This window comes from Notamacropus eugenii, chromosome 7 (genome assembly GCF_028372415.1).
Source record: "Notamacropus eugenii isolate mMacEug1 chromosome 7, mMacEug1.pri_v2, whole genome shotgun sequence".
NCBI lineage: Eukaryota > Metazoa > Chordata > Mammalia > Diprotodontia > Macropodidae > Notamacropus > Notamacropus eugenii.
This window is the reverse complement of record NC_092878.1, coordinates 12,587,810-12,597,926: the sequence shown is the minus strand read 5'-3', so window position 1 is coordinate 12,597,926 and position 10,117 is coordinate 12,587,810. Positions and strand designations below refer to the sequence as shown.

General features: G+C 37.9%; 1 protein-coding gene across 2 annotated transcripts in view; it reads left to right on the top strand.

Annotated features, from left to right (window-relative positions):
* Window positions 1-1,045: 1,045 nt before the first annotated feature.
* RPGRIP1 (RPGR interacting protein 1) overlaps window positions 1,046-10,117 on the top strand; it is a 30,476-nt gene continuing 21,404 nt past the window's right edge. Inside the window, exons 1-4 of one of the 2 annotated variants that reach the window (XM_072624078.1) lie at window positions 1,046-1,471; window positions 5,870-5,943; window positions 7,414-7,559; window positions 9,640-9,803. In XM_072624078.1, the coding sequence (XP_072480179.1) occupies window positions 1,442-1,471; window positions 5,870-5,943; window positions 7,414-7,559; window positions 9,640-9,803 (414 nt within the window). In that variant the 5' untranslated portion in view covers window positions 1,046-1,441. Of the gene's footprint in view, window positions 1,472-5,869; window positions 5,955-7,413; window positions 7,560-9,639; window positions 9,804-10,117 lie in introns of both variants that reach the window. The other variant, XM_072624079.1, reaches the window with a different exon arrangement.

Here is a 10,117-nt window from a genome sequence, read left to right as displayed (position 1 = left end):
GTTCAGCCTGACACATAAAGACCTCATTGCTTTCAGTTAGTCATTTAACTCAGCAGTACTCTAAGGCCAATGAGGTCAAACTCAAATAGAAATAGATTGCTGCTGGATGCATGCTGACTTAGAAAACCACAAATTAACAAAATCTGTATCTAATTTTTATTTTTCTTGTTAAACATTTCCCAATTACATTTTAATCTAGTTAGACCATACTAGGGAGTTTTGCTGGCCTCCTGCTAGAATTTGACCCTCTCTGCTCTAGGCAACTTTTTTTTTTGAGGTAATTGGGGTTAAATGACAGTGACTTGCCCAGGGTCACAAAGACAGTAAATATCTGAGGCTGGATTATGAATTTAGCACCTCCTGACTCAAGGGCTGTTGCTCTATCCACTGAGCCTTTAGGTAACTCTTTATAAGTTTGCAAGGTGTCCACCTGCACTGGTAGAGGGAATTTGCTCATCCAGGAGTTCTCTCTTAACAGTGAAATCACAGTCCCCGGCTTCATCCCAATTGCAAAGATATTTTCTCTTGCTCTGTTCCACTCCCTCCTCCACTCCAATTTTATGTTCAGATGTGCTAGAAAGAAAAAATATAGGCCTGGAAAATAAGGAGATATATATTTAACTGAACTCTGCCACACATACAGAGTCATGGCCATGGAAATAAGGGGACTATGTTATTTGTTAGTGAACCAGGCTGGCTACCTAGAATTTCCAAGTTTCTGGTGCTCCACTGCCTAAGTTTGTACTAGTTCTTGGCCAGTGAAACAGACCTAGAAAATAAAGGTGTTAGTGACCAGGAGTGTCCTCACCAGCCTGGATCTACTCTATGTCCTCTGTTCTCATCCTCCGAACTCTTCTACTTCCCTAGACACTTAGCTCTGAAGGGTAACTCTCCTGAAGCAGCCCTTTTGACTTTTTCCCAGAAGTCCATTCAATGGCCAGGGCAAGACCCTGGAATCTGGTGAACTTTGAGTAGTCTGCCTGGCTCACAAACACCTAAGTCACTATTGTTTCCACAGCAACAGTTCTGTGGTTGGGTTAAAGCCAGGTTACATAGAGATACTCAAACAGAGTTGCTTTCAATGGAGCTATAAGGTGTACAAAACAAATTTGTCCAGCTTGTCTGCAATTATCATGACAATAAGAAACCTTTAGGTATTTCAGGTGATCCCAGTGAGTGATGATAGTCAGCTATACTAGTGTTAAAAATTTTAAGTCTCTATCACTCCCCATGGTAAATTAAGGTAAATTACACCTGCCTTTGTGAATGCCTCTTCTACCTTTAGAATTTCTGTTTTGCCTTTTTCCTTATCACATGACATCAGAATCAGGGAATATTAAGTACATCCCATAATGCTCTGCTATCTCAAGTGGATGAACTCAGTACAGAACTGAAGGAAAAGAACAAGAAGGTGGTGAGTCTGGAAAGTCAGTTGGCGGATATGTCCGTCCTGCAGATCACAGTGTCAGAGGTAAGTAAACTGTATACAAGCTAGGCCAAATGCCTGCCCCCAGTCAATTGTAGATGGGTTGCCCTAGAAGATCTAAACAGTCTCTTGCAATTCTAGGATGCTATAACTTAGAAAGTACCATGACTTTGGCCTCCTTCTTCTAGCCAATGATATTGTTTTTCAATCCATTTGGACTGGTGGCAAAAATCTCACCTGAAGAGTTTCTGGAAGAGGTTCATCAGTCCAAGGACTTCTCTTTGTGAGACCTCTTGACAGCCACTGTACGTCACTTTCCAGGTCTTCTCAGTCTGTTTTTCATGGTATAAATGAAAGACTGAGAACAGTACTAGAAGTAGAAATCCACTGTCAATTACTAGCGCTGTAACAGCTCTGGACTAATTTTTCTGATGTCATTCAACTCGATTCAACAAATTAGGTGCCTGCCATATATAAGGCACAGTCCGAGGCACCAGGAATGCAAATATTGTTTCTCAGTCATGTCCTACTCTTCATGACCCTATGGACCATACTATATTGTCCATGGGTTTTTCTAACTGGAATGGTTCATCATTTCTTTCTCACAGGCAAACACATAAACACACAGGTAATACCGACTACATCAGGTGTTCTAGTACAGGTTCATTCTTGATCCAGGCAAACAGCAAGACCAGAGCAGCTTACTTTATTCTAGCCTAGTCTTCTCACAAGGGGTTGTTGATAACAGGATCACCAGCTCCTACAACTTCCCTAATCACTCCTCACAGGAGCAGGCGAGATTGTAGTAGGAGCTACAATGCCCACAGGTTCCCTAAGCCTCAATGGGGGTTGGTTGAAGCAAATACAGTTTCCCCTTCCAAGCCTTTATGGGGGCCAATCAAGGCACACACAGCATTCTGGCTTGTGGGTTCTTCCCTCAGTGACCAGTGCCCACTTAATTTATAGGGCAACAGACAAAGAAGGCATTTTGCCAACAATAAGATCACAGGTTAACTTTAGCACTATTGTCATATTCAGTGCAAGCATAGTAATGATTACATTGTGTTATCCCCATATCTCACTTCCCAGTCACAGTAAAAATTGTTTACCACCAAGACTTACAATCTAAAAAAAGTAACAAAATCCTCCTTCCTTACAGTGTGTCAAGGCAAGCAGAGGTTAAGAGTCTTGCTTAGGGTCACACAGCTAGTAAGTGTCTGAGGAGCTCAAATCCTCCCGACTTCAGACTCAGCACTCTATCCACTGAGCCTACCTGCCTTCTAATGATGCATTGATGCAATTTAGGCTGTGCTCTCAAGGAACTGACCTAATGTTCAGGTAGATTTTGTTGTTTTCTCTTAGACTTATGCCACTATGCACTAAAATAAAACACCCAGCTGTTAACTGTCAGTCCTTTGTTAGTCAGCTAATCATAATTAACAAAAAGAACTACTGACAATTCTTTCTGTTGTAAAGTTAAAACATCTCATGAGGATCTTCATTAACCTAAGCTAACTGCTCAGTTATACCCATGATAGTTTTAAGAACATTTTGAATTGTTTCAAAATGTTGTCAAAAACATTTAATTCTCAAAAATGTTTTGTGACGTTGTACTTTAAAATGTTTATTATTTTTAAAATGGTTTCTTACATTTTCTGTCATTCCCTCTTTGCCCAAAACTGGAACAATCTTTTTTTAAAATTAATTTATTTGTTTTCAGTTTTCAACAATCACTTCCATATGTTTTAAATTTTCTCCCCCTCTCCACCACCCCTCCCCAAGACAGCATACATTCTTTTATATGGGTTCTACACACATATTCTCATTAAAAACATTTTCACGTTAGTCATGTTACATAGAAGAATTAAAAAGCATGGGAGAAAACATGAGAAAAACCAAAATAAAACAAAACATAACAAAAGAAAAAATAGTCTGCTTCATTTTGCATTCCAATTCTATAGCTCTTTCTCTGGATGTGGAAGGCATTTTGCATCAAGAGTCCTTTGGAAACATTTTAGGTCCTAACATTGCTATGAAGGGCTTAGTCTATCAGAAACAGTCCTCGCACACTGTAGCTGTTACTGTGTACAATGTTCTCCAGGTTCTGCTCATTTCACTCAGCATCAGTTCAGATAAGTCTTTCCAGGCCTCTCTGAAGTCTTCCTGGTCATCATTTCTTATAGCACAATAGTATTCCATGACATTCATCTACCACAGCTTGTTCAGCCATTCCCCAATTGATGGGAGCATTTCCTTGATTTCCAGTTCTTGGTCACCACAAAAAGAGCTGCTATATTTTTGCACATGTGGGTCTTTTTCCCATTTTTACGATCTCTTTGGGATACAGCCCTAGAAGCGATATTACTGGGTCAAAGGGTATGTACATTTTTATAGCCCTTTGGGCATAGTGGAACAGAGTCCTCTTTACCAATCGGTTGTTTCCCCTCCTTTAAACTTCTATCTATAAGTCACCTCATTAAACTATCATTAACCAAATACAGTTCCAATAATTTTGGACCTTTTCAGCACCTTAAAGAAAATCTAAGATGATGAAACTTAATAAAAATACATATGCATACACAATGAATATACATTGAAATTGTAAACTGCACAAGAAGAGGATAGGTTTGGTGGTATTTCAAAACTATTTGTTGTTAAGTTGTGTCTGATTCTTTATGACCCCATTGGGGGTTTCTTGGCAAAGATACTAGAGTGGGTTGCCATTTCCTATTCAAGATCATTTTACAGAAGAAGAAACTGAGGCAAAGAGGGTTAAGTGACTTGCCCAGAGTCACAGTTAGCAAGTGACTGAGGTGGGATTTGAACTCCTAAAGATGAATATTCCTGATTCCAAGCCCAATACTCTATCCACTATGTCATTTGGCTGCTCAAAGCTATTTACAATAAAAATAATAGACTCATAGTAATAACAGCTTGTCAGTCCTTTGCTCTGTTGTCCTCCTCTAATATCTCTTTGGTTGTCCATTTACTTAGGTACCAATTTATACTTTAGTTTACGTGGTCATATTTAAGGTGTAGCCTCTTTTCCTAGTTTGGGTTTCGTCACCTTGCCTTATTTTGTCTTTCCAAATTTCTTTATATTGCTAGTATTGCTCATTAGTAGTATATATCCTTTTAATGACAGCGTAACAGTGAGATATTCATCTGTTTAGCCAGTCTCCAGTTATTAGATATTTAGGCTGTTTCCAATTTAGGGTATTATAAATAATGCAGTAATAAATGTATTTGTACACATCTTTTTTTTTCTTTTTAATTATATCCTTGGGATAGACTCCTATACTGAGATTATTGGTATTTTTCAGTTGTATAAGTCTTACAGTGCACTGTCAGATTGCTCTGCAAAATGCACCACTTTGCAATAATGGCAGCAAACTCTTAAATGTACCTGTTTCCTCATTATCCCATTAGCACTGAGGATAGCAATTTTTTTTTTGTTAATTTTTGCCAATTTGACAGATACGAAACTGTACCCCAAAGTTGTCTTAATCTACATTTTTATTTTAAGTGAAGCTTAACTTTTCCCATTGTGTTTATTTAAATGCACATTTCTTCTTTTGTAAATTGTTCAAACCTCTGGGTCATTTATCCACTGGATATGGATCTACTAGAGTTAGATCATTGGGTCATACCATTTTATATCTCTCTGATCATGTACTCTTCTATTTTTGCATCATTTTCTTACAAATTCTAGATTTCATGGCTTTATCTGATATACTGCCTATACTTTTTTTCTAATTATCATTTTTCTTTTTATCTGGGTATGCTACTTTTGTCATAAAGATTTTAAAAATTATATAATTAAATTAATTTATGTCTTCCTGTGCTCTGTAGCACTTTAAGTACATATAGCTTGCACTATATTAACTTGTGGCAGTTTATGCAAGCATTTTTCAATTTTCTTTTGGTTTGTTGTCTTCCCATTTGTATTTGTCAGTCTTTAAGGGCAGAGACTTTTCTGTTCCTATTTCTTTGATGTTTTTCTATGCCATATTGGACATTCCTCTGCACAGCAGCATTCAGTAACTAACATTTAAAGACTGACAGCATTCCCTCATCTTCATGACCAGGAAAGCATTGCAATGTGAGTTTAGTTCTTCAGATCTGGGTTTTCTCAGTGCAGGGAGTGAGGTGGACAGCTGTAAATAGTAGCTGAGTCACTCTTTTTCTTGGCTGTGCATAAAACCATTCTTTCAGGTTTCTCAGTAATTTATTTTAGCAACACTTTCATCACCCCCTACTCTCTGTTGGTCCAGAAGGACTTGGTTTGGACTTATGCTTCCTTACCTTGGTTTCTACATTCAGGATGATTAGAAATAGGCAAGGAAAGTATTAAAATGATAGCAAAGAGACAAATCAAGATCTTACAAACTCAAAGCATCAGTTTTTGTTAAGTAGTCAAAAATGTTCTATTTTTTTTTTCAGTTTCAGGACAGAATGGAGGATTTAAAAAGAGAGAAAAATCTGTTGAAGGGAAATCATGACAGACTCTTAAAAAAGTGAGTACAAAGTGAGTACCAAGGAAGGAGAGAGGAAAAGAGAAGGGTCTGTCCTGACTAAGCAGAACTGAGGAAGTGGGGTTCAGGGCAGCCTACCTGGGTATAATAACCCTAAGGTTGGTGAACAGCTTGGGAGCTTCAATTCAGACAAAGAAATGTAATGAATTCTTTATTATCTGTGGCACATTTTAAAACCAGGCTTAGCTTCCTTCTGTCAGCTAGCAACTTCTTGGGCCATCAGTTTCAGTATGCTCAAGGAATGCAGCCTAGTTTTAATATTAGCCTAAATAAAATATAATTTGAAAAGAATTACTTAAAAAAAACTTACTTAAATCCCTCTCCCCTAAATGATTGTTACACATTCTTTGGAATCATCCATGACAGTGTTGTCAAGTTCAATAGACATGTGCCACTTAGCCATACACAAAGATCTCTGCAGGCTGCATGTTGACTTAGAAACCCATATATCACCTATTTTTATTGTCTTTTTATTTATTTTGTTAAGTATTTCCCAATTACATTTTAATATAGTTTGGGTTGCCACTGTGACTGACACCTCAGATCCATGCTGTTGTATAAACTAGCTGAAGTTTAGCGTTAGCTTTCTTGGCAAAAGTAATGGAGCTATTTGCCATTTCCTTCTCCAGGTCATTTTACAGATAAGGAACTGAGGCAAACAGGGTTAAGTGACTTGCTCAGGGTCACATGACTAGTAAGTGTCTGAAGCTGGATTTGAATTCAGGTCCTCCTGACTTTAGGCCCTCTACTCTATCCAGTATGCTACCTACTTGCCTACATATATATGTATGTATGTATGTATGTATGTATGTATGTATGTATGTATATATGTATACATACACACACACACACACCTACACTTTCTTATGTTCTACCTTCCTTTGCCCCATAGGACTTCATTGCTAGACCTATTGAGTGCATACAATAGATCTGGCAATGAAGTTAAGTTATATTCTATTAGAACATAAAGAAGATACAGTCCCTGCTCTTAAGTACTATAATTTTAAAAACTAGTTAAAGAAGCAAATTATTTCTGAATTTGATTTCCTGACGGGGAAGGAGGAGAAACATTTTCTCTTATAATCAATATAGCCTGTCTTTAAAAATGTCTTGGTTCATGATTCCCAGGCTAAAGAAAATCATATTATAATGAGAAGAGCCTTGGAGGGGCAGGACAGTAGCTTTGGCAGACTTGGGAGAGGTTATCCAAGCAGAAACCTGAGAATCTGACAGGGTGTGGATCATTTGTTTTCCATGGACCCCCAAAGGTTCCGAGGCAGTTGGGAAACAACAGTTGGGTATCCAGTGGGGGCAGGAAGAACATGAGGGGGAGCAGATGAAGTCCTAAACACAGGAAATGCTGAAACTATGGAAAATGAAAGCCATGATGACAACCTCAAATTGTTCACCTGATATTTCCTCTCTCCCCCACACTTCTCTCAACATTCCCAGCATGTTAAACAGCAGCAATCAGCCTCACTGGAGCACTGACCTCATGAAGGAAAGGCTCCAGCAGAAAGTCTCTCATCTACAAGAACAGCTGGATTCTGAGGTAGCGGAGAAGAGAAAGATCTTGCTTCAGTTGGCTAAGGAACAGGGTAAGTGACAAGGTGTTTCAGTGGGTAAAATTCTGGAATACCTGGGTTCGAATCCTACCTCAAAGATACTTAGCTATTACTTATCAATAACTAAAAGTAGATGCTACCACTTTAGGATTCTTAATAGATCCCACTGTAATTTTTTTTCACCTTTCTCTTATTTCCTTGATGTTTCATCTTTTTTCCTCTCCTTTTCTGCGTGAAGACAGAAGGAAGGCCCTGATGCACATATGGATTTAGCTGTAGGAACCTAAACAAGTTGCTCTTCTTTCTTTCCGCCTTACTTTCCTAAAATGAAAATAACATTAGGCCATCATGAGATCAAATGAGATATTGTATTAGAAAGTACTTACTTGGCAAACAGCTCTAGTAAATTTGTCAAGAAAACACCAAACAGGGTCATGAAGAATCAGATGAGACTGAAAAACAACTCAGAAACAACAATTGAAAGTACTTTGCAAGCCTTAGAGATAAACACACTCACACACACACACACATACACACATACACACACACACATACACACACACATACACACATACACACATACACACACATACACACACACACATACACACATACACACACACTCACACACACACACACATACACACTCGGATTGTTATGAGTAGAATGTTATGGAGTTACATCAAACTGCTGTTACTTGGCTTTTGCTTTGTGGGGTTTTTTTCTCAGAAGAAAGATGTTTTATTTTCTCTTTCATCTCCCTTATAAAAACTCAACTCAACATGAGAGGTTGCTGCACTTTTTATGTCTATACACTAAATACAAGACAAAATGGTACAGGATGAAACTAATCAGTAACACTGTTATAAAGCCCCATCTAAATGGGCTTCCAGTTCAGGATTTGTAGAGGCAATAGACCATTACCATTCCTTTCTTAATTTCTGCATTTCTTCTCTTAAAGTACTCTATTAGCTACTTTTTAAGTGGGTTTTTTATGTATAATCCCATGCAATCTAATCTAACACCCTCATTTTTGCAGATAAGGAAAATGAGGCTTTAGGAAAGCATCCATCTGTACTTTGGTTATTTGTACATATGCCTCTACTCTAACCACTCTGTAATCTCCATGAGTGTAGGGATCTTCTCTGGCCAAAGCTTTTTATCTCTACCAGCTAGCTCCTAATACAGTGCTGTGTACATACCAGGTACTTAATAAATGTTTGGTGAATTGAATTTGTAGTTGGTCATGGATAGCTAGGCTAGAGACACCAGAAATCAGGTCATATTTACAGTCAATGAAGAATGGCACAGACAAAACATTTATACTTTCCCACCTTTGTAATATTTTCATCTTCAGTAGAATTAAAGATTTTTCTTGCTTTTGTCTTCCATACTTTGTTTCCTTGGAGAATTGCAAATTAATATTCTCCTTTGCCTTATTTATTATGCATTCTAGGAGTATTCAAAAGTCTCATAATTGGGAGCTGCCTTTTTAGTCATGAGGCCCCTGAAGTTTGGGGTTTAGATGGTTAGCAAGGATTTATTCATCGTTCCTTGCTAGAAGATTTTTTTTTCTGACAGACCTCATATAACTCTCAGTAATGGGACACAGGTGGTAGAAGAAGCAAGCAAGTTCAACAGCAGGTGACTCTACTCAAACTTCCAAAAAATGTCACAGAACACTGCCTCCGACCCACCCCCTCTCAAGAGTTTGTAATCCATGGCTTAGCCATATCAGATTCATATGTACATCAGGGCCTTCCTTGTGTCTCCACTCAAGAAAGGATAGAAAGACTAGTGAAACACCAAGGAAATAAGAGAAGGGTAAAAAAATGAGATCCATTAAGAATCCTAAAATGGTAGCACCTAATTTTAGTTACTGATGAATAAATAGCCTAGAGAACATGAAAGAAAGAGAACTGGGGGAACAAGGGGCATAAGGAAGGTAAATCTCATTGCTTTGTGTTCCTATGGCCAAATTTACCAAGGTAACTTTGGATAGCAAGGGATATTTTTTCCTTTTACTAGCTCAAAAATCTTAGTCAAGTAAATTTTTTAAATGCCTTTACAGACTTTTTAATGCCTTTACAAACTCACTTGTTTCTTTCTCTAGCTGAAAATGCAGACCTGAAGCAGGAAGTCACCCAGATGCTAATGAAACATAAAATGGAAGTAGAACTTCTCCGACAGAAAACTACCACCATGACCACTACTAGTAGCCAATCAGAGCCAGACTTTTTGCAACCTTCACACCAAGATTATACTAAAGAAACACAGGTACAAGAATTGGTTTGGCTTTTTATTTTTTGTTTTTGAAACACAGGTAATCATTTCTTAGGAGTGGTCTGAACCTTGGGCAAGTCACAACCCTGATTGCTTCCAGAAAAAAAAATCCTACGTATTTTATGAATTAAATACATCATTTCTAGTAAGGGGTCCATCAACCTCACTAGAAAGTCATAAAGATACATGACACAGAAAGGATTAAGAGCCTCTGCCTTGGAGTCTAAACTATGATGATAAAAATATAGAAAAGATGAAGAATCATGTACTTCAGGATGAACTAGAAATTGTGAAAACCACAGGAGAGG